This window comes from Emys orbicularis, chromosome 2, assembly GCF_028017835.1.
Source record: "Emys orbicularis isolate rEmyOrb1 chromosome 2, rEmyOrb1.hap1, whole genome shotgun sequence".
Taxonomy (NCBI): domain Eukaryota; kingdom Metazoa; phylum Chordata; order Testudines; family Emydidae; genus Emys; species Emys orbicularis.
In genome coordinates this window covers 294,427,624-294,453,031 of record NC_088684.1, presented here as the reverse complement: position 1 = coordinate 294,453,031, position 25,408 = coordinate 294,427,624, and the positions used below count along the sequence as shown (strand labels likewise).

The 25,408-nt window shown below is 61.3% G+C and overlaps 1 protein-coding gene across 1 annotated transcript in view; it reads right to left on the bottom strand.

Annotated features, from left to right (window-relative positions):
- The window catches only part of NBEAL2 (neurobeachin like 2), a 121,026-nt gene that overhangs the window by 9,770 nt on the left and 85,848 nt on the right, over positions 1 to 25,408 (bottom strand). Inside the window, exons 20-49 of the mRNA XM_065397779.1 lie at positions 25,237 to 25,370; positions 24,509 to 24,668; positions 24,173 to 24,275; positions 23,042 to 23,195; positions 21,794 to 21,952; positions 21,519 to 21,678; positions 21,131 to 21,216; positions 18,956 to 19,693; positions 17,450 to 17,628; positions 16,191 to 16,350; positions 15,688 to 15,825; positions 15,074 to 15,379; positions 14,186 to 14,335; positions 13,719 to 13,876; positions 12,852 to 12,976; positions 12,287 to 12,407; positions 11,212 to 11,369; positions 10,487 to 10,620; positions 9,368 to 9,475; positions 8,204 to 8,299; positions 6,633 to 6,757; positions 5,951 to 6,091; positions 4,952 to 5,082; positions 4,277 to 4,386; positions 3,975 to 4,092; positions 2,826 to 2,923; positions 2,458 to 2,574; positions 1,971 to 2,060; positions 1,128 to 1,237; positions 309 to 481 (exon numbers count right to left, since the gene is read on the bottom strand). Coding sequence (XP_065253851.1) covers positions 309 to 481; positions 1,128 to 1,237; positions 1,971 to 2,060; positions 2,458 to 2,574; positions 2,826 to 2,923; positions 3,975 to 4,092; positions 4,277 to 4,386; positions 4,952 to 5,082; positions 5,951 to 6,091; positions 6,633 to 6,757; positions 8,204 to 8,299; positions 9,368 to 9,475; positions 10,487 to 10,620; positions 11,212 to 11,369; positions 12,287 to 12,407; positions 12,852 to 12,976; positions 13,719 to 13,876; positions 14,186 to 14,335; positions 15,074 to 15,379; positions 15,688 to 15,825; positions 16,191 to 16,350; positions 17,450 to 17,628; positions 18,956 to 19,693; positions 21,131 to 21,216; positions 21,519 to 21,678; positions 21,794 to 21,952; positions 23,042 to 23,195; positions 24,173 to 24,275; positions 24,509 to 24,668; positions 25,237 to 25,370 — 4,740 coding nt within the window. The remainder of the gene's footprint in view (positions 1 to 308; positions 482 to 1,127; positions 1,238 to 1,970; positions 2,061 to 2,457; positions 2,575 to 2,825; positions 2,924 to 3,974; positions 4,093 to 4,276; positions 4,387 to 4,951; positions 5,083 to 5,950; positions 6,092 to 6,632; positions 6,758 to 8,203; positions 8,300 to 9,367; positions 9,476 to 10,486; positions 10,621 to 11,211; positions 11,370 to 12,286; positions 12,408 to 12,851; positions 12,977 to 13,718; positions 13,877 to 14,185; positions 14,336 to 15,073; positions 15,380 to 15,687; positions 15,826 to 16,190; positions 16,351 to 17,449; positions 17,629 to 18,955; positions 19,694 to 21,130; positions 21,217 to 21,518; positions 21,679 to 21,793; positions 21,953 to 23,041; positions 23,196 to 24,172; positions 24,276 to 24,508; positions 24,669 to 25,236; positions 25,371 to 25,408) is intronic.

The window sequence follows — 25,408 nt, the reverse complement described above, 5'->3', positions numbered from 1 at the left end:
CCCCAAAGCACCAGGTCACAGAGATGAGCCACAAAGAGCAAGGGGTGGCTCCGGGGCCCTGGCTGGCCCGAAGCGTCGAGAGTTTGCCAGTGTCTTCCTAGCGCCCCCGTAAGTCATGCCACGGTTGATCAGCTGGCCACGGGGTGGAACAGCTGTGGGGCTGCAGGCCAGGGTGGAGATGCATTGGGGGGATGGGACACAGGACTTTGGCAGGATGGTGCCTAGCCAGCGATGTGAGTCCCTCCGGCCCACGCGCCCCGCATCGGGTTACCCCCTCCCCCCCATGCCAGCCCATCCGGGCCCCATACCTATGTGCCTAGTGATGTGCCCGATGACCTTCCCTTTGCTCAGCGACGTGACACGCAGGCTGTTGTCCCAGTGCCCCCCGCTGAAGAGGAGCTTCCCGTCGGGAGAGACTGTCAGTGTCTTCGAGGACACCTCCACACCCGGGGCGAAGGGGCCGGAGAGGAAGCGCTGGGCTCTGGCGGAGGAGACAAGAGCGCATGGCTACGGTGTGTCGCCCCCGAGAGCCGCCTGCGCTTTGGCTCCCGGGAACTCTCCGCCGCGTGGTGGGGGGGTCATGGGGAGGACAGAGGGCCGGGGCCTGCGGGAGAGGGGGCGTGGGAGCCCCGGCCGGCACAGGCAGGGCGGAGGGTACAAGCAGGACCCGGAAGGGGGCAGTGGATCACCTGCAACCCTGTGTCCAAAGAAGGCATTTGGGGCTGCCCCATGTCCCAGAGCAGGGAGGTGACCCACCCAAGGCACTCCGCCGGGGTGCCCTACGGCCAGAAGACTGCTCCGTTCCCTCCCAATTACCTAAGAGCAACAGAACTGGCCAAGGGGCTACGAGGACTGGCCCTTGGGAGGCGAATGCCAGGAATGGGCATGCACAGCTTGGCCGGGGGCCAGGGAGCAGGCTGCCGGTCAGGGAGGGTTTGGAGCCAGCTCCTCTAGGGGGCGGCTGGAAGAAGTGGGATAACGCTGTGCAAAGGACGCCGTAGGGTGACAACCGGAGGAGCGTGCCTACTGGCCGGGGGAGGGGTGGAGGCCACCTAAAACCGGACTGGACTCAGTGTCGGGAGCCAGGGAGGGATCCGGTAACGGGGCTCCCCGCCAAGAGGACTCACTTTGCATTGGAGACGGTGGGGTCTTTGGTGAAGCTGAAGTAGTTGGAGATGTTTTTGTCGTAGGGCAGCCAGCCGTGCGTTCCCAGCAGGCCATTGGCGCTCACCGTGACCTAGGCAAGGAGAGGGAGGCTACCAGGAGAACACAGAGTGCGCAGCCCCTGGGGTTACAGCCCCGCTCTTGGGGGACGGGAAGGCCGTGGCCAGTCAGGACCTCGGTTTTACGGCTTGTTCGAAAGGTGCCCCCCTTCTCCCCCGCAGCATCTATGATGGCAGTGGTATGGCCACCCCTACCACACTGGGTGATTCCGGGGTGTCCGAGCCAAGTACCAACCGGGCCTGGCCCTACCTAGCTACTGCAACCCGAGGCAAATCACCGCGCCCGGAGGGATGCGTGCAGGACAGATCCCTTCTCTCTCCACGTAATAAGCCAGAGGTTAGCTAGTGCTCTCGGGAACAGCCGGAGCCAATACCTGCTCAGCCCTCGTGCTTCGTCGTCAGCTGCAGGAGGGAGTTTTAGTTTCCCCAGCCAAGTGCTGGAAGTTGGAAGGCCGGGCTTGTGGTGAGGTCCCCGGGCTAGGACCCAGGAAACCTGGTGGCCAGTTCTGCCACTGACCCGCCACGTGGCCTTAGGCAAGTCCTTTCAATGGCTCTGTGCCTCAGCCCTGGCCCTGTGAACTGGCAATCGGCTGCCCTGAGTGCACGGGGGCTGGGAGGATAAAATGAACGGATAGCAGAGGTGCTCCGATAGGTACCGGCTGGGGGGCTACAGATGCACCGAGCTGAGAGCCCCCTCCCCCCGAATTCCCAGCCAACAAGCCATGCCATGCCCCCAAGGACACTCACCAGCACGTCCGGGGAGCCCTGCGTGATGAAGGAATGGGCCTGGTTCTTGGGGACCACAGCCTGCACCAGCGGGACCCCGTCGCTGATCCCCTGCGGGAGAGAACAGAGAGCTCCGGTGCTGCTGCCAGGCAGTTCGGGGGCTATGCCCTGCCACGGCCTCGCCAGCACGCGCACGTTGCGTTAGCGCTGGGCATTATCGGGTGTTTGTAGGGCCTCGGCGCCCCAGTCACGGACCGGGACAAGGTCGTGCTAGGTGCTGGACAGACACACCAGAGAGTCCCTGCCCCAAAGAGCTAGGTAACCGCACGGTCTCTCTGGAACCCGTGTCCTCCCTCACCCCATACCTCCCCCTCCGGCCATTGCCACCCCATCACGCGCCCCTCCCTCCCTCCCCACATGGGAGGATTCCCTCGTAAGCTCTCCCGGGCAGGGCCCGCAGCTCTGGCCAGCCCCGCCCTCGGAGCCCAGCGGCGAGGAGAGCTCTCACCTCGACGAAGAAGGACTTGAGCTGGTCGAGGTTCTCGAAGACGTTGGGGGAGTACGTGTCGAGCCGGGCCAGCCTCCTGGCGGCGTTTTCGGCCGAGAGGCGCACTGGGTGAGGTTCCTGCCGGGGAGGGGGGGAGACACCAGCAAGTCAGGAGGTGCCAGATCCTTGCCCCGAGCGAGATCCCAGAGCCCAGCCTCCCGGGAAGAGAGAGGAAGCAGAGGGCAAAAGGACCCAGGGGTGGGGGGTCGCCGTACATGGACCTAAGCCCTGGCCGAGGGAGTGGAGCTCTGCTCTCAGGGCCTGTTGGGGGATCCCCACCTTCCCCTCCCCGGGGGTTAGCCGGGTGCGCCCTCTCCGGCTCCCGATACCTTGAGCAGCTGGCAGGGGGTCTGCCCGAAGTTGCTGATGATGCCTTCCAAAGCCTTTCTCTGCGTCTCGTCAGCAATGGCGTCCAGGTCCACGGCCCCTGGATGTATCATAGAATCGTAGAATATCAGGGTTGGAAGGGACCTCAGGAGGTCATCTAGTCCAACCCCCTGCTCAAAGCAGGACCAATCCCCAACTAAATCATCCCAGCCAGGGCTTTGTCAAGCCGGGCCTTAGGAACCTCTAAAGAAGGAGATTCCACCACCTCCCTAGGGAACCCATTCCAGTGCTGGTAACATGGATTTGGGGACGAAATTGTTTTGTCCTTTATAATAAGGTTACTTGATGAAATTGTTTTAATGTAAGTTTATACATTTATGTTTTGTACTCATTTAGTAACATTGGAGATTGCTCTGCTCTGCCTTGACAAAATTGTTTTGTTCTGTGAAAAGTTGGTTTTTGAAATTATTGTCCTGTTCGGTGTGTGAATAAGTATGTGTGAAATGTAAATCAATCAATAAATAAATAAAACACGCCAGTAAACTACAAAAGGGGGGTGAAGAAACAAGATGCCAGCGTCATCCTCCCGAGATCCCGAGGGCTGGACGAGAGTGCAGAATGACGACCCTAAAGTGCAAGGGCATCCACCCTAAATTAAGAACAGGATACGAAATAAGGAACTGGAAAATAGCTGTGAAAACCACATGCTAATGATGAAAGAGAAACTGCGAAAACAACTAGTTTGTGATCAATAATTCAAGCATGACACAGCAGGGTTCATAGGCGTACCTGAGGATCTGTTGCTATAAAAGCTAGGTGAGAGTCGAGGGGCCAAGGCTTCCCCCGGAGCATCGCGTCGCGACAGACAGAACCCGGCTCCTCCCTACCCTTGATCCATCTAGCTGGTGAGTAGATTGATCCAGACCCTGGACTGGTAACTAGAACATCGCCTGGCAGGGCAGTGTGTGTGTTTATGTGAGCATATGCCTGCTGCTTTCCTATTGTATTCTTAATAAACGCGGCGTATTGCCTTATCCCCTAAAAAAGATCCTGTGTGCTTCTTATAAGCTAACATGGGGAGCAAGAGAGGGGGGCGCTATGAGTGACAGGCGCTCACCAGGGAACCGCCCTGCCTGGCCGGTGCCTCTTACCCTCGTACGTGCAGTAATAGAAGACGTTGAGCGCCTCCACAGCGGCCGGGCCCCTCTGCTTGTACCCGAAGATCAGGTCGATCCACTCGTGGAGGTGGGCAGACACGTGCTCCGACTCCTGTTCCAGGGACAGAACGGGGACGTTTGGCACCACGGGGACACACCAGGCTGGGGACACCCCAGTCGGTCTGGGCCGCCTCTTAGGGAAACCACAGGCCCCCGCCCTACAAGCTGGGGGAGCAGTGAGTTTGGCAGGCCAGGTGACGGCTTTGCGGGCCGGGCGGAGCCCCCTGCTCACTTACCAGCGCTTTCCTGTGCTTGTGGACAAAATCCTCCGGGGATCTGGCCCACTTCGGGAGGACGACGTCGTTCACCTGGTCGTTCGACATCTGCAGGCAGCCCAGGTCGAACCCTAGGGAAGGTGACACAGCAGAGTGGCTCACCATCCCTCGGCACGGGGTCCGATCAACGGCCCCCCAGCCCCGGGGCCAACACCGGCTCATGCTGGATGCTATAACCTCGCTGCCCGATGCTATAACCGAGCAGGGCGGGGAATCCGGAGGATCCCAGGAGATCATGCGCCAGCCGTGGCACGTCTGCCAGGCACCAGCTCCATGCAGGGCGAAATTAGCTCCCCCGGAGCTCAGCCTGCGTCTCAGCTCTGTCTAGAGCCCAGTAACGATGCGCACAGAGCCCTGGGGCACCCAACATGCTCCAGCCCCCGCTGGCTTGGGCACTCCACCCTGCATGAGCCAGTGAGCCCGGGCGCCAGCATGCCCAGTGGCTAGAGACAAGGACTGAGAGTCACTGCGACGATCGCGAGAGATCAACTAGAGTCACAGAACGCATCCTGCCCCTTAAATGGAGGCCCCAAGTAGGCACCTCCCCATGCCAACCCCAGCGCGCCTCTCTCCCCCGGCTCTAGACGCAGGGCACTCCGGCCGGCCGTGCCGCGATGCCCCAGGAGCTCCCGTTACCGTTCTGGTTCTCCAGGAAGTCTGTGAAATAGAAGAACTCCGGGATCAGCTCCTTCACGTCCACCGGGTTCTCCATGCGCGCCTGCCAGGCCGCGGGCACCGAGTGAAACTGGCGGTCCGAGCAGTCAAACCTGCCGGCAAGAGGGGTTGGCAAGAGAGTGAGGCTTGGCCTAGTGGCTAAGGCACTGGGCTGGCACTCAGGAGAACCGGGACCTTCGCGTGTCTGTGCCGCAGCTCCCTAGCTCGAAGACGGAAGGGGCCTGACTGTCTCTTGCTAGATACCTGTCCAGCACCAAGCACCACAGACCCCTGATCTCGGTGGGGGTTTCTAGGCACTAGAGCAATACAATCAATAACGCGTAGATTTTCCTGTCTTCCAGCGAGCTCCCGGGTTTACCGTATGGTCTGAAGAAATCAGCCTCGTCAGTCAAATCACTGTATCCCTAGCCCTCTCGCCTTCTTTGTGCCGGATAACGCTCATGAGTCACCCAGCCACAGTGGGATACAGGGCCGGCCAAACCCTCTTTCTGCTTTATCAACTCAGAGGCCAGACTCAGAATCGGCTCTACGACACTAATAAAGAATATCTAGCGCTTTCATCAGCAGATCTCCAAGCGCTTCACAGAGGTACCATCCCCATTGTACAGCTGGGGAAACTGAGGCACAGCACCGGGAAGTGACTTGCCCAAGGTCACCAGCAGAGCTAGGAATAAACCCCAGCTCTCCTGAGCCTGGAGATCTATTCACTAGGCCACACTTCCTTGCACAGACACACAGAAGGTAGGGAAGAGGCTCCTCCCTCACTCGGACGCAAGGAACGTTTAAGAATGAGCCATGGGAAAGGATTCCCCCACCAGCAAGCGCTCAGGTTGTGGATCAGTCTCCCAGGGGACAGTTAGAACGAGCGCGAGGGGAGGTGGCGATCCTGCGTTAGCAGGGCCTGGAGAAGCGAGCAGGACCGTCCTGCCACGCCGGTGCTAGCCCAGCCCCGGGACTCACCGGCCGCTCTGCAACTGGATGTGAAGGGTGGTGAAGGGCTCGGTCCGGATCATGTAGTGCATGACGCCCGCCGCGTTGGAGTAGTGTGTGCCGTAGTGAAACTTGTCGATCATGCCCGTGGGGTCCTCAAAACTCTCGTACCTGGGGACAGAGAGGGGAGGGGAATGAACAGAGAGCGCCACCGAGACACAGACGGTGGGGGGGGGGAAGGAGGAGGAGGAGGAGGAAGGGAATCCCAGCGGTGAGGCCGGAGTGACTTGCAACGCAGCTCTTGCCTTGGCCGGGCTGGTTTGCCGGCATGTGCTGCAATAGCCGGAGCGATTGCATCAGGAAGAGAAGACTGGCACCTGAGAGGACACAGCCTTCTTCCCAGCACCTTGCTGCTCGGCGGCCCAGGGCCTCTCTCCAGCCATGGAGCAGAGCGCAGGGCGAACTCCCCTGCCCACGCACCTCTCGGCCTTTTCTAGGCATGAGACGATTGCTCCGTCTCCACAGAGCAAATGGGAACGGGAGGCATCAGTGATCTGCCAGCCACCCCGGACTCTAGGCCTTCGCTACCCCACGTGCTGGGGTCAGACTACTACATCCAGGGGACACCACCGGCTCTCGCCGGCCACTGTGACGCTCCGATGTCAGCCCCCCTCCCCACCCGCCAGTCCCAGAACCCGGGACGTGCACTCACTTCTCCTTCACGTCCTTGGCGTGCCTCTCGTTGGCCACCCCGATGGGTTTGGAGAGATCCCGGAACACGCCCGGGTCGCTCAGGTCCAGCGTCTCGGAGATGTAGTCCTGCAGGATCCAAGGGAACTACGGAGGAGAGAGGCCAGTCAGATGCCTGCCAACTCCTTACCCGGCCTGGCCTGTCGCGGGGCCTTCAAACCCTAGTGTCGCCCATGGCCAGACAGACAACAGGGGAGTGGCAGAATGGGCAGTTTTCCCCAGGAGCACAGGGCTAGTGTTAGTGGCCGTGCTTCTGGGGCGGGCTGGGTTGGCTCATTGGGCCTTCCAGACTCTTACAGGGGGAGACATTCTCGATCCACTGGGAGAGCTAAGAGGACACTATAAGTAGGAGCATTGCCAGCAGATCGAGGGACGTGATCATTCCCCTCTATTCGGCATTGGTGAGGCCTCATCTGGAGTATTGCATCCAGTTTTGGGCCCCCCCACACTATAAGAAGGATGTGGAAAAATTGGAAAGAGTCCAGCGGAGGGCAACAAAAATGATTAGGGGGCTGGAACACATGACTTATGAGGAGAGGCCGAGGGAACTGGGATTGTTTAGTCTGCAGAAGAGAAGAATGAGGGGGAATTTGATAGCTGCTTTCAACTACCTGAAAGGGGGTTCCAAAGAGGATGGATCTAGACTGTTCTCAGTGGTACCAGATGACAGAACAAGGAGTAATGGTCTCAAGTTGCAGTGGGGAAGGTTTAGGTTGGATATTAGGAAAAACTTTTTCACTAGGAGGGTGGTGAAGCACTGGAATGGGTTACCTAGGGAGGTGGTGGAATCTCCTTCCTTAGAGGTTTTTAAGGCCCGGCTTGACAAAGCCCTGGCTGGGATGATTTAGTTGGGGACTGGTCCTGCTTTGAGCAGGGGGTTGGACTAGATGACCTCCTGAGGTCCCTTCCAACCCTGATCTTCTATGATTCTATGGCTGAGCTCTGCATTACAAGGGGGTGAGGCTGGGCAGCTCTAATTTTACTCTCTCCCCCACAGCAGGTAAAGTCCTTGGAGAGGCCTGGTCATATCTATAGGTTCGTACAGCCCCTAGCGCAAAGACGCCCCCACCCGGCTGGCCTGTAGGTGCCACCCCACCGCAGCTGTGATCTAAAGGGTTCTGATAGGATCGATCAATGCAGGCGCAGTACAGGTGGTCAGCAGCACCACCGGGTGCTAGAGACGGCTGGGAGTGACCTAGCACCCGCTGGGCTCTATCGCGCTTCGTTAGCCAATCATTAACACCTCGACCGATCCCTTCATAACCCTGTGGAAAGCACGCAGGGAGCGTCCCTGCAACGTGAAGGGTGGCTGGCGAATAACCCGTCACCAGGCTAGTGAGAGCCGGACTCGGGCCGAGGCCACGCTGCCGGCCCAGGGAGGGAGCGTGGAGACCAGACGACTACCCCGGAAGGAATGTCGCGGGGGCCCTCTGAGCACCCCGTCTCCGTTCGCCCGCCGGCCCCAGGACAGACCGCTGACCGCAGCTCTGGGCGGAGGAAGGCTGAGGGGAAGGGCCCGGCGGGCATGCTCACCACAGGGTACTGTGACAGGTCGTTGTAGGTGCGCCCCGCGATCGTGTTCAGCTGCATCAGGTACTCGAAGTTGGAGATCTCCCTGTAGACCCATTTCTGAAACAGACATGGCGGGGCTGAAACAGGCTCTGCGGATGGCAGGGGTAGTGGGGGGCGGCCCTGGCTGGGTGAGCGGGAGGGGAGTCGCTGCATGGGGGGGTGGCATAGGGTGACCATATTTTCCAAAAGAGAAAACGGGACACCCCATAGGGCCGGCCCAAGGCCCCCTCTCACCCATCCCATGGGTCAGCCCAAGCCCCCTGCCACCCACCCGTACAGGGCAAGCCCAGAGCAGACTCTGCAGGGAGGGGGATGGGAGTCACCACGCTGGGGGTGGGGGAGGACCCTCTCGGGGAGCTGCACAGACACAGGTTGCTAGAAAGTCAGGCTTCACAGGGAAACTCACCCAATGGATTCTCCCCACCCCGCCGTCACACCCCAGTGGCCTGCACCTGCGGGAGGCCATGCTAGCAGCATAGAATCATAGAATATCAGGGTTGGAAGGGACCTCAGGAGGTCATCTAGTCCAACCCCCTGCTCAAAGCAGGACCAATTCCCAACTAAATCATCCCAGCCAGGGCTGTGTCAAGCCGGGCCTTAAAAACCTCCAAGGAAGGAGACTCCACCACCTCCCTAGGTAACCCATTCCAGTGCTTCACCACCAGCCCACGCCTGAGCTCCCCCTCGGGCTATTTAACCGCTCAGGTGCCCACTCTGCCCCGGAGCACGATGACGCGCACCGGGAGTGTGACCCCGCAGGGGGCGGCACCCACTTTCCCCCTGAGCGACCCAAGCCCAAGTGCTCAATCTCCCAGCGAGCCAGGGCCGGGGCCTCTCCCATTGCAGGGCTGGGCTCACGGCCCGGACCACGCCCTGAATAAAGTGCCAGCCCGGGCGGATCTCAGAACCATGACCCAGCAGGGCACAGCTGACAAGCCCTGCTCCCAGGGGCCCAGGGCTGGGACAGAAGGGTGGGCCCCGGGAGCTCTGACAAAGCCGGGAGGCTGGGGGGAGTTTCCCCGGCACTCTGCCTGGCTATGAGGCAGCCCCGACGGACACACTCCTCTCTCGAGGATAGAGAGATGAAGCGGGGAGGAGGTGGCTGGAAGAAGATGCTAACAGCACCTGAGTCAGTCCTGAGGCCTTCAGCAGCTCCTGGGGTGACCGGCTGCCGAAGTAGATCTGGTTGGGCGGGCGCAGGCCCAGAATACAGGAATACACCTTATTTCTAACCTGCAGGGACAAAACCAGGTGCATGAAGCATTCAGGGGAGCACACGTACAGCGTCCAGCCTGCCCCTGAACAAGGCTTTGCATTGCTAGAGCACCTCTCCCCCAGGGCCTCAAAGCACTTGCCCCAAGGGGTGGGGGATCAGGCTCGATCTCCATTTTACAGATGGGGAAACCGAGGCACAGAGGGGCGGTGACTTGCCCCGGTCAGACACTGGAAGCCGACAGAATCCAGCTCTCCTGATGCCCTGCTCTAGCAAAGACAACCATGCCTCTCCGTGAGATCTGGCCTGCTCTTCCAGTAGGGGGGCAGTAGGGGCTGGGAGAGCCCTACATGGACAAACCGCGTGAAAGAGACAGCCGTCCAAGGGCCAGCCCCCCCGGTGTAAATCAGCAATGAAATCAAGGGCCCCACGCTGATTTACATCAGCGAAAGATCCGGTCTAAGGAATTCAATCCTAAATCAAACGCATGTGCAATTCCCTTCTTAACAAGGCTGCGGAACACGCTGGCCGGGCGCGGCTCCCCTGATTTCTCCATGTGGGGATGGGGGCTGGAAAAGCTGGGGGAGCTGGGAGTGCTACGGGATCACACCCCCCCCCTCCTCCATCCCAGTACCATACCACCCTTCTCCTGGCTGAGCTCCGCCCACTTTAGAAGCTCTGTATGAGGGGCCACTTTGCCCATCACCCTGCATCAGGCCTCTTGCACCAGCGACTCTCGACTTCCTGTCTTATCCCCCACTCCGATCAAAGCCCCCCCCCCCCGTTTGAATTCAGGTCACTGGAGCATGATTCCTCAGATGGCAACGTGCCCCAGGCTCTGACCACATGGGGCCAGGACCTTGCTTTGCGTCTCCAACATAGCCCCATCGGCAGCCCAGCGCCTCCCAGGGGTCTGGGCTGGGCACCAACGCTCCAGGAAGGGTGCCACTGGCTTCTCAAGAGAAGCGGGGGCGGCCCCCGGGGCTGGGTAGTGGCCCCTGTCTAGGAGAGCAGAGGGGATCAGGGCGAACCTTCTTCCTGAAGTTGACAAAGTAGTTGGCCTGGTCGATGAAGAAGAACTCCAGCGCCGACCGGCGGAGGTTGTAACGGCGGAGGTGCACTTCCCGGAGCTGAGACAGGGGGCGCTTGAAGTCATAACCGATCCCTGGGGAAAGGGCAGAAGGCAGGCCAGCTGTTACTCCCCATCCTATACCCAGGTACCTCCGTAGCTGGACAGCTCCCAGCGCCGCGGGGGCCACCCTGATCCTAGACACTGACCCATCTCAGCCAGCAATTGTCACACCGGGGAGACCCAGCGTAGGCTTCCAGGCTCCGGGTAGCGGCCAGCCCTCACCCGCTCCCCCACATCACATCTCGGGTCTGAGCTCAGCGCTGGGCTAACCTCCAAGCCAAGCTAGCCTCGAGGTTAAGGCACTGGACTGGGACTCAGGAGATCTGGGCTCAATTCCCAGCTGCACCACAGACTCCCAGCATGCCCTGGGGCAAGTCACTTAACCCCCGTGTCTCAGTTTCCCATCTTCTGCCTGAGTCCCCTTCGTCCGTGAGGTCTTCAGGGCAGGGACATCGAGCACCTAGCAGCATGGGCCAATAGGTACTACTCTCATGCAATGCTAGTAACGAGATTAACGAGTAATCTGACAGCAGCACGGCAGGGAGAGGATGGGGCGGGCAGCCTCCGGTATCAGAGGCTGCGACGCAGGGCAGGAGACGGGCGGGCATGGGCGAGCTCCGGTACCTTCCTCCGTCTCCTCCTTCTCGCTGCTGCAGTCGTAAAAGTAGACGTGCTGCGTGGTGACCTCCAGCCGGCCCTGGATCACAGCCACGATGGTGATGAGCTCGCAGTCCTCGGAGATCACCAGCTTCTCCCTCTGGCTCTGCTCTTTGGGTTCAGCCCTGGAAGAGATCAGGGTGGCAGAGCACTGATGAGTACGGTGTCCCGCCTGCGCGCACCCCTCTTACGGCCCACGGCCTCCATCCCCGCACACAGCTGTCCAATATGGAGCGTGGGACTGGCTGGTTAGAGAACAGAGGCCGCCTTTAGCGTCCCATGCTGGCCTGGGCCGTACGCCCCACCGCATGCTCTGCTCCCAGCAATGGTAGCAGATATCTAGGCGCCCACTGGCCTTAGCGTGACGCTCTCTGCTGCTCAGCCAATCCTGGGCAGCGTGGCGACTCTCCCTGCACCCTCGCCAGGGAAAAACCTACCATCTTCCAGGAGTACCAGCTTGAGCGGTGTGCAGAGCGCCTCTGGCCACTGCAGTCCCAAGAAGGAACTGGGAGGGATCTGCACTTGTTAGCTGGGAGAAGGGTGAGATGGGGCCAGGGCCCAGGCAGGCGAAGGGGGATGGATGGCTCGGGGAACATGGAAGAGGATATAGCGCCTCTCACCTCTTCCAACTATATTGTGCTAGTGGCCAGAGGTACCAGTCAGGATCGGGGCCCTGCTCTATTAGACATGGGGGGATGTGGTCTCTGCCCCACGCTGCTCACAATGTAAAGGCTGCGGGTTCAAATCCCGCCTGTGACAGTCCCGGACCAAGAGCTGTTACCGGGCGATGGCTGTTTGAAGGCCGTGACTGGCCCCCTGTTGATGATCTCAGCAGAAAAGCCACAGACTATTGGCCGGGAAGTCCGAACTGCCCCCTCCCCGAGAAGGGGACCACGTGGGGTGACTCCGAGACACACGGGCAGACTCAGACGCAAGCCTCCGAGGCAACGTATCCCTCCCGCTGCAGGACACGCTTCGTTCCTGCACCCTGCAAGGGCCCGAACGGCAACCCAGGGCACGGACCCGCCCAGGAGACACTCACTGATTGTCCAAGAACTCGAGGTCTTCCTCCGCCAGCTGATCATCCTCCAGCTCGCTCACCTTCGCCTCCTTGGCCACAGCCAGCGGCAGAGGCTCCGCAAGGGTGTGAGAATGATCCGCGCCTGAAACAGACGGAGACTAAAACTGGAGACGCCGGGCTGAGCATGGCTCCTGGACAGTCGTCCGGGGGCTCTGCGGCTGAGGGGCCCTGATCTAGGTTTTATTTCCGCAGGCAGAGGTGGGGTCAGGCCTCACTCCCTCCAAAATGTACATTAAATCCCTCTACGTGAAAATGTAACCCAGGCGTGCTCGGTGTGGCGCTCTGTCCCCCTCTAGTGGCACCTAGCCCAGCTACAGATCGAAGAGCCTGCTACAACCTTGCCAAAGAGGCAGTTGGCTTTTAGCTCATGCAGTAGAGGCTCGTACACTAAGCTTCAGAGGTCCCAGGTTCGATCCCGCCCACGGGGTCTGCCGGCGTTACAGCTGTCTGCCCATCAGTGAGCTGGCAGAGCCAGGCTCCGACCCACGCGCACGGGCCCCATCCCCACGCCGCGAGCCCCGCTCACCTAGGTTGTCCCGGAGGGCACTAGCCTCCACGTGGCGGTCGAAGTGATAGTTGGGGACCAGCTTCAGCCTCATTCTGGAGTAGGTCTCGGCACTCGACAGCTTCCAGCGAATCTCTGGGGGGGTTCTGCGGGGGAGGGGGAGAGAAAAGTGAGCCCCGAGCACCCCAAAGCTGGGAACTGGACAGGGGGCAGCTGGAGTCAGCATGGGGCAATGCCACCTCATCCACGGAACAGCCTGGGCTCACGAGGCATTGGCTGAGGGAGTCCCCCCTTGCTGCAGGGACTACGAGGACTGTAGACTGAGCAGAGGACCTGCCGGACCAGGGCCCATCCACCTCCGAGAGCGGCCACAGGGGAGTTTCTACCACACCCCATCAGCCTGGGAGCCACCGGGCAGAGAGGAGGAGGCAGTGTGAAACTAGCCCGGCGGAGAGGGGCACAGAAAACGTGGGAGGGCCAGGAACAGCTGTAAGCCACACTGCCTGGTTCCACCCGGGGGAGGCGTGGCTTTGCCACAGCGGGCGGGGCTAACGCCTGGGCTCTTTCTTTTCTGTCTGACTTCGGTCAGTCTTCCGGCGGCCGGCCCACAAGCGGGCAGGGCACAGCGGGACATGGCCGCGGCACGCTCCGGGGCTCTGAAATCGCCCCCTGCTGTGGGAACCGCCCCCCGCGAGGGGCAGGAAGCCAGGCTAGGATCACGGCGCGGGATTCCTGGGGGGGCGGAGGGGGGGGGGGGAAACAACAACGATACTCCTAACCCCGGAGGATCCAGCAGCCCCAATCGTGGGCTGCCCCATAAGCGCTGAGCTGGAGGGGGCCCTGGGCAGCATCCCCTCCCCCTGCCCAAAGGGAGCGCTATCTCCTGACCGGTCGGCCCAGGCGGAGCGCTGCGAGGTCAGCAGGCGGCGCAGGGCCTTCCACTGCTTCAGGACACCGCTGTGGTGGTTGTTGATCTGCTTCAGGACGTTCACGTGCCGGATGTGCTCGTACCTGGAGCGCTTCATCACTGGTTCCAGAATCAGGTCCTGGCGGGGGCAGAGAATGAGGCGGGACTGTGGGGCGGGCAGGAAAGGGGGCAACCACCCGGGTGTCCCCCGGGAGGAGACTCCGCAGCAGAGATTAGGGTTTTGCGGAAAGACGTGCCAGGAGGAGACACCCGGCACGGGCCATTTCAGCCCCCGGGGTTTGTGTGTGTCCGAGTGATATTGGCTGTATTTTGTGGAGGCCGAGGCATCGACTGGACAACAGGTGTGTGTGTGTGCGTGCGTGTGTGCGTGTGTGTGTGTGTGTGTGTGTGTGTGTGTGTGCGTGTTCAAACAGCTGAGCGCCCGTACCTGGAACTTCTTCCTGCTCTCCTCTTTCTCCCGCTCCCTGCGCAGGGAGCTGCTCATCAAGGCATCGTAGCACGAGTTCCAGAAATTGGACATGTGGTCGTGACTCTTGGCGAACGTGTCGATTTCAAACTGCGCCATCATGGGCTGTACCTGCCAAGGGGATGCAGGGGAGAGAGCCCTTGAACGGCGGCGGCCCGGACAGGCGGGCGAGGACATATTTTCGGGGACGCTGCCTTAGAACAGAGCGAGGTCTAGCAGCGAGTGTGCAGGACTGGGAGGCCAGGAACTCCCAGCTGAGGTGTGGATTTCGCTGCATGACCCTGGGTAGGTCATATGATCCTTGCCTCAGTTTCCCCATCTGTAATCTACTATTCAGGTGAATGCATCCCCTCTCCCACTCCCCCCAAAAAATCACTGCAGTGTCTGAGCACTTTATCCTCAACTCCCTGGCAAGCTACATAAATACTGTTCCCCCCCCACCTCGCCATTTACCATATGGGGCGAGTGAGGCAGGGGTAACGGGACTTGGTTCGGGCAGTCTCAGAGCTGGGACAGCTCCTAGCCCTGCTCAGACCCAGCTCAGCCCCACCCATGCCCACTCTCCCGACAACCCCCTCCCCTTGGTTCAGGGCTTGGCTGTCGGCATCCGTGGCTGAGCGTGTCGACCGAAGCGTCTCCCCACGGACATGCACAGCACCACAGCCAGAGACAGGGACAGAGCCCACATCTGATGCAGCCACGTGGCCCAGCATCCCGCGGGGACACATGGAGACAGGAAATGCGTCTAGGGCCCCGTCTGATGCGTGTTCTCCCCCGCTCTATCCGCTCAGTGCTCCCTCCTCCCGCAATGGTAATCAGCGCCCCCCCCCCGGTCTCGGCGGCACCCACGTGCTTCTCGATGAAGGCCCTCCACTCGGGGGTGGTGCAGAAGAGCTGGAAGTCCTCGTAGAAGGTGGGGCTGCCATTGGTGGGGGGCAGCGAGGGCAGCCAGCGCTGCAGCTGCAGCGTGTCGTAGCACTGGTCCAGCAGCGTGCGGATGATGGGCAGGAGCCAGGAGAAGGCCTCCGACTTGGGGTGCAGCGCGCGGCTCAGGGGGCTCTCCAGCTTGCCCAGCAGGTAGCAGGCCTCCTCCTCCTTGGGGGCCGAGGCCGTCTGGAGCAGGCCGTGGAGCTTGACATAGGCCAGCGAGTGCAGCTGCTGGGCACAAGGGGAGGGGGGGGGGCAGGGGAGAGGCTGTTACACCCCAGGCTCATCCCAGCATGGGGGGGGGGGAGAACTACTACAGTTTTGGGGCCCTCAGAGGCCTTTTCCCTGCCCCCCACCCGATCCCCCCACTTCCCTTCAGAGCCCAGCCCCGCCTAGCTGATACAGCCCCCCCACTTCCCTTCAGAGCCCAGCCCCTCCCAGCAGAGAGAAGGGGAGCCCTCAGGGTGCCCCAAACGAGGACAGTCGGGGTCCCCAGCCTCCTGGGCCTTGGAGGCGCTGCCCCCGGGCCGGCTCACCTGCGCCTCCTCCAGCCCGCTGTACCCGACGAGGACACGCAAGCCGATCTGAGCCATCTCCTTCAGGTCCGAGGTCCCGTTGGCCAAGTGGTACCACACCCCCAGCTTGTCCAGCAGGTTGTTCACCCCCTCGTAGATCTGCAGCCACAGGAAGGGCAGAGTGACCCCTCCCGGCAAGGACAGCGACGGAGCTCCCCCTCCCAGCCCCCGCGCTTTGCTTCCCCGGCCTAAGGGAACAGGCATTGTCCAGGGAGGCTGCGCCTGAAGCCCAGGCTGGGGTATTTAACGGGGGAGCCAGCTGCAAAGCAGTGACCCCAAAAGGAGGGCAGCCAATGAACCGCGGCAGGCGGGAAAGAGAGAGACCCACGGCTCTCCTGCGGCTGTCACGGCAGCACACGCCCAGCAGCCGACGAGCCCCCTGCGCGTCAGCACTCCGCTACCCCAGGGAGCAGAGCGGAAAGACCACCTTCACCCCCCAGGCCCGCCAGGGCACCCGCGCGGACCTTCTCGCTCCACAGCGCCTGGTTGTTGTGTCCCTCGGAAAACAAGAAGTCCTGGAGAAGTCTCAGCAACTTGAGCACGTTCTGGGTGAGGCTGGGCAAAGTGGCCGGGGCCGACTCCTTGATGTCCGTGAAGGCCGATTCCAACATCATCTCCAGGAGGCTGGGAGAGAGACAGGGAGTGTGAGTGTGAGTGTGTGAGGCATCCGATGACACCGCCTGCTCTAGAGAATAACCCACTCATCCTCCCGCGCCGAGCGGGGGACTCCAGGTATCCCCAGACGCTGAGCACGCTGCTAGCAGCTGCCGGATATCGTGTTGGTCACGCAGCCTCTCTCTCTTCGGGATCCCCATTCATATAGTCTCTGAGCGCTTCAAAATCCTCCACCCCCCTGTCTGGTGTTACAGATGGGAGGGCTAAGGGACATGCCCAAGGTCCCACAGGCAGGCCTCGGTAGAGGTGGGAACTGAACTCACGTCTCAAGTCCCAGGCCGGCAAACCAGCCGCAGGAAGCAGGTGCCCAAGACCAAAGTTTCTCTTCCAAGCACCCATCCCTCCGGGGAGCGTTTCAGGGGCACGCGCTCTGCAGCGCCCCAACCCGGGATTACCCTGGGCTCTGACACTCATGAACTGGCTGGGAAGCTCCTTATTTCAAGGAGACAGAGGGGCATCTGTACAGGGGAAAAGCCACTAACCCAAGTGTAATGCATTTGGGGGGTGGGGAGGGGCCTACTCCTGATGTGTGCGGGGACATCATGAAATGCAGCCCACTCGTCGGACACATGAGATGCCCAAGACTGGACGAGAAAGGACAGGTCAGGAGGGAGGGGGCACCGGCAGAGCTGGAGCGGGCGAGGGCCACAGCTGGGATCGCAGGGGGCTGTGGGTCTGGAGCGAGGGGCCCAGTCCCGGCTGGGCATGGGGATGCAGGGCTGTGACGGCCTGAGCCTGCTGGCTGGGAGCAAAGGACATGGGCTGGGCATGAGGGCGCAGGGCTGGACAAGCAGGGGGTTACTAGCCAGGACAGCTACCTTGGGTAACGAATGCGTCACTTTCACAAGCCCATGCCCTCCAAGGTGAAAATGGGGGAGAGAAATGGGCAGGTGTGGGGGCGGGGCAGGACTCTGGCTGTGTAGGGGTAAAATGAAGCAGCTCCATTGGCCGACATGTGGGCCCAATTCTGATCCTATTTCTCCACCTCCCAAACCCCTCCCCCAAGCTGGCCAGAACCCACCAGGCTGGCCCCTCTGCCAGCACTCACCTGCGCTTGATCTCGTCCGGCGGCCGCACCAGCTCGCAGGCTGTGCCCAGCTTGGTGAGGACGGAGAAGACCTGCCCGCGCTCCTTCCAGGCCGCGTCGTCCCAGCCCTCCACCCCGCGCCAGGTCACCGAGAAGATGATGTTGGTGAGCAGGTTGCACAGCTCCTCCTCCGGTGTTTGCTGAGATGGGGGGAGAGCGGGAAAACACATGCTGATCTGCTCCCCATGGGCTTCTCCTAAAGGGGATGGCTGACGCAGTGCCCCCTGGTGGAGACAACTCCCCTGCTCAGACATGATGGGGGTGGGATCAGGAGTGGGGCGTCTGGGGACAGAGTGCTGGCGTTAGAGGGCCCTGACTCAAGGATCTCTTGATGCCAACTGGCAGAGGGCACCAGGGGGCACAGGGGTTACAGGGATTCTCTGGGTCCAGTGCGTTCCTATGTAGATAGCGAAGAGCGTCATGTACAGCCTCCGTCACACCGGGCAGCAGAACCTTTAGGAACCGTGGGTGCAGATAACACGCAAGGAGACGTGTGTCTAGACAGGAAAGTTTGTTCTTAAAGACTTGGCGTTAACGGACATGTCTTAAGACAGGTCCCGCTGGAGCGAAGAGACTTCGCTCCCTGCCTTACTGTTGCATCCTGTGCATCTCGGAGCGGGTGGCTGTTTGCACAGAATCAAATGCTGATGAACAGACGGTGGGGACTTGAGGGGAAAAAAATTAACAGGAAGGGGTGAACGGCGGGGAGCGGGGAGAAACTGGTTTACAGGTGAACAACAAAAGGCTGGTCTAGTGCATCTAGGGGTGCAGAGATACCCTGGCCTCCTTCATCTGGGGAGGCCAGCTGCCAACGGGCATGGTCTTGTACGGTGACCGGATGTCCCCATTTTATAGGGACAGTCCCGATATTTGGGGCTTTTTCCTTATATAGGTGCCCATTACCCCCCCACCCCCATCCCGATTTTTCACACTTGCTGTCTGGTCACCCTACAGTCTTGTGAAAGGCGGGTGTTGGTAAAAGGTGCTGCAAGGAGGACTGGGCGGTGAGCAGAACTTGCTTAGATGGGGGCATCCGGTTACTGGAACATGGGCTCCAGCAGGCATGTTTTACGTCTCACCCTGTGTTTCCGCTGTTTCTGTGGGCTACCACCTAAATCCCTGCTCTGGGGTAAATCCGCTCCCGCTTGCGATCTGTTCCTAGAGAAAGCAGCGCCGTGCACGACGCAGAGCTGCGATCTACGGTGGGACTAGTAACCGGGCTGGGCTTTGGGGACAGCAGGGCCGGTAATTCTGAGAGCATCCAGTGGGCCAGACATCGCAGGGGGACACTCGGGGGTTGGCATGTGCCTATTGCTAGCGGCAAAGGGACGACACCAAGCCTGGGAGAGAAGCAAACCCCTCCTACTACAGACAGCGGCACCATCGCTCATCCACTGCTGCCGGCTCCCCTCTGGGGGGCAGCGGGAGAGCGGCTCCTTTGCCGGCCCTCGGGGGGCAGCACCTTACCTGGGGGTTACTGGTATTGGAGACGTCGTCGCTGGCCAGCGTCTCCTGGTAGCTGCTTTCGTCCAGGACGTTGGAGAGGCTGGAGCTTTTGCGAGCCCGCATGCCCGGGAAAGGTTTGAAGTACTCCAGAGGGGAGGGGGTCCCCGGCAAGCTCCCCGGCGTCTGGTTGCCGCTCTCCACCGTGGCGGTGGAGCAGGTGCTGGCCAGGTCGAGGCCGAGGTCGAAGGGCGACATGCAGAAGGGCGAGAGCGGGTGGTAGATGCTGTCGAACTGGAGGGCGTCGGCGGAGAGGGCCTCCCCCTGGCCGGGGATGTCGATAGTGTTGGAGGAGGAGGAGTGGCTGGTGCGGTCCGAGGAGTCGAAGGATTTGAAGTTATAGGAGCGGAAGGGCTTGGAGCCACCGGTCGGGGAGACAGAGTGGTCCGAGAAGCCCTCGGAAAGCTCGTGGTCGGAGGCCTCGAACCCCATCGGCAGGAAGACGTCCAGGTCCTGAAGGTCTGCCAGGGCAGGGCTGGCGCTGTCCAGCTGCTCCTTTCCAGCCTCAGTGCCCAACTCCCTGCCCGCGTGCTCCGAGAGCTTCAGGAAGCCGAGGCAGCCCCCGTTGGCGGAGCCGCTCAGGCTGTGCTGGCGGGACTCGTACGACTCCTTGACGTAGAGCTTGGTGAGCGTGTCCTGCCAGCCGGCCAGCTTCGCCAGCTGCCTCACCATGTCGTGCTGGGAGTAGATCAGGTGGAAGAGCTGCAGGCGGGGAGAGGACAGAACGGGGCACGTCACGGACCAGCGTGGCCGCGCAGATCTGTTCCCACTCCCTGCGCCCGCCAGAGGGGGAGGAGTTTGGCACTAGCGCCAGGGCGCTCAGCTGCACAATCCACTCGCCCGCCTTTACTGGGGCAAACGAGGATTCGCCCAACGTCCACCAGTGACTAGCCCTCAAGGATCGGGCAAGGCTGGGTTAAAGGGAGCTGGGCCTGTCTACTGCTTCCCGCATTCCTCAAGACGGCAGCACCGCGGGGTAGGGAAACCCTCCTTAGAGGGCCCCACGTGCGGTCGGGAGAGGGGTCACGCCTGCCACTCCTCAGCCCAGAAATCAGGGCTCCCACATCTGCAGCCCCCACGCTCTGCGCTGGCCTCGCTCCAGCAGCGAGGATGCAACGGCCCGAGCCGCGCCCGCAGTCCTCGAGCAGAGCTCCGTTCACCTCACTAGGTACTTGTACGGCCCCAACAGCGCTGCATCCAAGTACCTGCTCAGACACCCACGGGCCCGCGGGGCCGAATCCCTCCCCAACCCCAGATCTGGTGAGCAGCTGAAACCCGCCCAGCAGAGACCAAGAGCCACCGTCGGGATGCGTTCAGCCCTTCGGTTCCTCCACCCCTTTGCGGCCGCACGCTGGGGACGGGTCTGAGTTCCGGGACAGTGACGTCAAGGGAGGCTGAAAGCCTTCGATCACGCTGAGCCGGATCTCTGTCAGCTCGGCGGCTCCTTCCCCGGCCAGCCCTTCTTATGACACCGGCTGGCCGGCTGCCTCGAAGGGTCTCCATGCCAGCCAGCCGCTCAGCTGGCTTCCCGCCCCATGTGGCTCCAAGCTCTTGCTAATCAGCATCTCTCCCCGCCTTCCACTCTTGGGAGAGAAGTGGAGAGATGGGGTTACGCCTGGCTCCGCTGAGCACAGTCACCCAGGACCGCAGTGTGCGAGGGATCTAGGGACACCATCAGCCCGGCTGCAACCAACGGGGGATGGAATAGGGTGTCTGCATTTAGCCTTGGAGACGGACGGCGTCGGTCTGTCTATGGAACAAGGGCAGCTCACAGCCCTGCCAATATGCCCCTGCCCAAGAGGACAAGATGGGAGGTCAGCCTGCAGGTGCGTCTGCTCGGGTCACAGGCTGCATGGCCAATCGGTGTGAGACGGAGCAGTGCCTTAGTGACAGACGCCAGCTCCTGAGGACACCCAGCCGCCTTCGGAGGGCAACAGCTTCCAGGGACATGGGGCCCGGAGGGCATGTCAAGAGACAGAACCAGCTGCCTTGGGAGGCTTGGGGGCCTGATGGGTTAATGCACCAGGCCCGAGTTTGAGCCCATCTGGGGCTGTACACGCAGGGAGTGACATGGACTCGTCTCTCTGCAAGAGTGCACGATCAGGGAAACCTGCAGAACTCCCCGCCGGACAGTCCTACCTTCCGGCAGGTATCCAACCTGACCGCCAGCTCCGCCCGGTGGGACAGGTACACCACGGCCATCAGGTCCTTGTGGCTGGGAGAGTCTGCGGGGATGAGAAGCAAGAACGGGCGTGGGATGCGGCCCTGCGGCGCGCTGACCTTAACGGACCCTTCTCCGGCCACAGCGCAGCCTGCCTTCCGTGGAGACCGGCGGCTGCTCCGAGCCAGCCCGGCCCAGACACTCCCCCACACTTCGCAGTGGGAGGGGAGTTCAGCATGGGATCCCGGGTCCGAAACAGATGGCTGACCCCCGGCTCCATAAATCCCAGGCTCTCTTTAGCAACACGCCCCCTAAGCCACGTGGCTGTAGTGCGGCAGGGCCACGGCCTCGAGGCAGGCGCCGTACCTGAGCCAAGGACCTGCTCCAGGAGACACCGGAAGAGCAGCATGGACACGGGGGTGTCATTCAGATACGATATGAGCCCTTGGTAGCCGACGTCCTTCAGCTTCAGGCGGTACTTGCTGCGCTCGTGCGCCTTCTCGTATTTCAGCATCTTGTACAGGACCTGCGGGAGGGAGAGCGCCGGCCTTAGGGATGGGGCTTGGCGGGAGCCACCACGGGCCTGGTGCTGGAGGCCAGGGGGACTCGGACAACGCCAGGCTCTAGGACTCACGTCTCACCTTGAAGACTCTCTCCCGTACGTTGTCGGAGAACTTCCTCTGGACAAGCAGCGAGAACAGGACCTCCACGTTCCCCGACTCAAAGAGGAAGGCGTAGAGCTGGTCCTGGGAGGCCGAGTCTTTCAGCAAGCTATGGATCACCTCCAGAACCCCACACACCTGCAATGGCCACGGACGCAGTTACACCCCACGGACGCCGACTGGCCATCGCCCCCAGACCACAGCAGCCCCGCCACCCTTCGGCCCGGCCTCGGGATACAGCCACGCCTCCCGGGCTATCAGACGAGTGACTGGCAGGGATTCGGGGGGATATTCACGGTAACGGGGGTTGCTGAAGGTGCGGTTACGGTTGGAAAAACAGCTCCGACAACAGCCCCCGAGGGCTTGTCTACATGGACAGTTAATGCAGGATAAGGTGGGATGTAAATCTACAGCACGCGCCTTTGCTGCGCGCTACCTGGCCACGGGGACCCTGCTGCCGTGCGCTAGAAGTGCCGTGGTGCAGATCCCAGCGCACGACAGAACCGCTAGCGCGCGGCTGCTGGGTCCGCACGGACACTTGGTAGCGGGCTGTACATTCCCGCCCCAGCTGGCCGGTTAAACGAGCCCTTAGCCAATCAGCTCCCTGCGCGTCCCCACCTCCTACAGATTATCGCTCGCCACACACGGTTTTACCCAGGGCTGGCCCAGCTGCAGCCGAGCGAGCTGGGTCGGGGATTTTCCTTCGGGACCTCGCTAAGGGCACAGCCCGGCTTCCAGACCCCACGGTGCAGGGCTGGATCTGGGGCCCCCCCCCCAAGTAAAAATACAGAGCGTCCTCCCGAGCATCATGCAGTCCCTGCGCTGACTCCAGCCGCGGTTCCAGCTTGGCCCCGAGCGGTCACTTCTCAAGGCAAGAGCACGGCCGCCGTTCGTCACACCTCCGGGACAACCCAGCCGCCTCTGAACTCTCTGTTAGGAGGCAGTATTTGTACTGCAGTAGCGCCAACGGGCTCCGGCCAAGAGCAGGGCCCCGCAGCGCTAGGTGCTGCACAAACCCACGGTAAGAGTCGCGGCCCAGGAGAGCTTGCAGTCTGAACAGGCAGGACGAAGGAAGGATCGTTCCCCCTTTTAAAGATGGGAAACTGAAGCCCAGAGAAATGAAGGGTCACTCAGGGCGGCTGTGGCAATGAACGTAGGACCCCCGAGTTCCAATCCTGCACCTTAACCACAAGACGCTGCCCCCTAGTGGTGCCTCTCCCGCCGCACCTGGTGTTCATCGTGCACCGCAGCCAGGTAGTTCAGGGCGCTTTGCATCTCGTCGGCAGAGAAGCTCCTGCAGAGGAAGTCCTTCACCAGGCTGAACAGGGACATCTGCACCGTCTTCACGTCGTCCGTGGGAATCGGCTTCTCCTTATGAGCGCTGCAAGAGAGGGGGAAGGGGAGGGACTTTACATTAAGGGCATCGACGACATTGCCCGGAGGCGGAAATGGGGGAGAACCGCATTCCTCAGCCTCCCCTGGCTTCGCTTTATAGTGCCACCCCCGACAGGGCTCCAGCCCCCCGCCCCCAACAGAGGCAGGCATGGTTCCCGATCACGGAGCTGCCTAGCGGGGCGTGTGGGACGGGAACTCTCAGGCTGCAGGAATCCAGAGCCATAGGGCAAACCGGGGGAGGGGATGGCGCAAGAATCGCACCGCCGCACGCGGCGCCCAGGGGGGCTCCGAAAGCAGCAGCGGAACTGGCAGGAACGGGGCAAAGCATCTTCACCGGGGAGTCAGTTCTACTACAGCCTTGAGACGCGCCCACCGAACAGCCTGCCATGGGCAGTGGATAGCGAAGGCCAGGGGAGGTTAAGCATCCCCTAACCCAGATGTGGCCCTGCCCATGCTCCGCACCGAGGCCCCGCCCATGCTCCGCTCCTCCCTGAGGCCCCGCCCCACCCATGCTCCCTATCTCCCGTGAAGCCAGCAGGGGCTGTGCTCTAGTTGGAGGTCAGGGGTGGTAGGGCGGCCGGAGCTCCTCAGGCTGCGGAAGTGGGGGGTGAGGGGGCGGCAGTGGCTCAGGGTTCTGGCGGGTGGGTGGGGGCCTCAGGCGGAAGAGGCGGGGCCACAGGCTAGCCTCACCGACTGGGGTGGGGGAAGGTTACCTGCTGCCTGCGTTTCCCCCCCACCGCATGCCTCCGCTGAGGGAAAAGAAACGGATGGGTCCTGGGCAGAGCAGGCTGGAGAGAACATCTTCTCAGACTGCCTGGAGCCAAGGAGCCGGTTCAGCTTTCCCATGTGCTGTCCCAGGACATCCCCTCTTCTCCAGGCACTGAAGGGTTAAAGCAGCTCTGCCAACTCCCCAGGACAAACAAGGGCAAGTTGGAAGCTGCGAGACAGCCTTTAACAACTCACCCGTAATACGTCCGAATGGAGTCCAGGATGTATTGGACCCCGTATTTCTTGCGGATCCTCTGCTTGTGGTCCTTGATGGTGTTCGATAAATACTGAATGTGACCTGCAGGCGTTGGGGAAGAGAGGGAGAGAGCAGACCCATCCAGAAGATTAAGTAAGTACCTGTATTTGGCAAGCAGAGACAGCCAGGACATGGAGCAAGCTCTCGGCCAAACCACCCTGGCCAGGAGGCAGCTGATCCCCTGACCCACACAGCGGGAAGCCGTGCGCTGCCAAGGCGCACCCCACCCGGGAAGCAGGCCCCCAGCAGCGCTCGACGCCCCAGGAGGCGCTTACCTAGCCGGACGGCGAAGTCACTCTTGCTCCAGATGCGGAAGTCGAAGAGCAGGTACTGGTACAGGAGGTGCAGCAGGAAGCTGTGGCTCTCGGCAGCCACCTGCTCCATCAGGATCTGCGACGCCATCAGCACGTTCATGTCCATCACAAGGCTGGAGACCTGACGAGCGCAAAGCAACGAGAGCTGGGTGGGCGGCGCCATTTCGATCCCGCAGCCACAGGGCATTCTGGGACTTACGAGTCATGTGACCCACAGAAAATGAACCTGCCTTAGAGCTCTCACAACAAAAGGCAGGCAGATGCTTTCCTAAGCCAGAGGGGGGCGCTAAGGTAGCAGAAAACTTGCCATTTTGGGTGATGAGAGAGAAGGAGAGAATAAACTCTTAACCACGAGGGGTAAAAGGGATAGGTGTTTGGGTGTCCCCACAACATGTATAAAATACTCTTTATGTCTCCAACACCTCTGAGATCAAGCCATCAGTATGCTCCAGAGTCAACACCCTATTGAAACGACTGGGAGCAGAGGTCACCTATCATAGCTTGTTCCAGCGGGGCTGCAGCCAGCACTGCGTGGCATTACGTGAAATCCCGGATTGGACGTTCCCCTTGCAGGCACATGCAGCGGCCGGCTTTAATGCACCACGTGCCAGGCCCTGGGCTCAGCACCGCCTTGTTTAGCTGCCCTAGGTGACCAACGGCTTGGCCGGCTGGCCCTGGAAGTCTCTTACCTTCTGCAGCACAGCTCCAATGATCGCCGGCCCGTGGCACTGCACGAGGCTCTCCTGGTTCACGGGGTGATGCCGGATAAAGTTCTTGACCAGCAGCAGAAACGCAGCCACGCCGTTCTTCTCCAGTCTGCCCTCTGCAGGAGGGGACGAGAAGGGTCAGCCAGGGACCAGC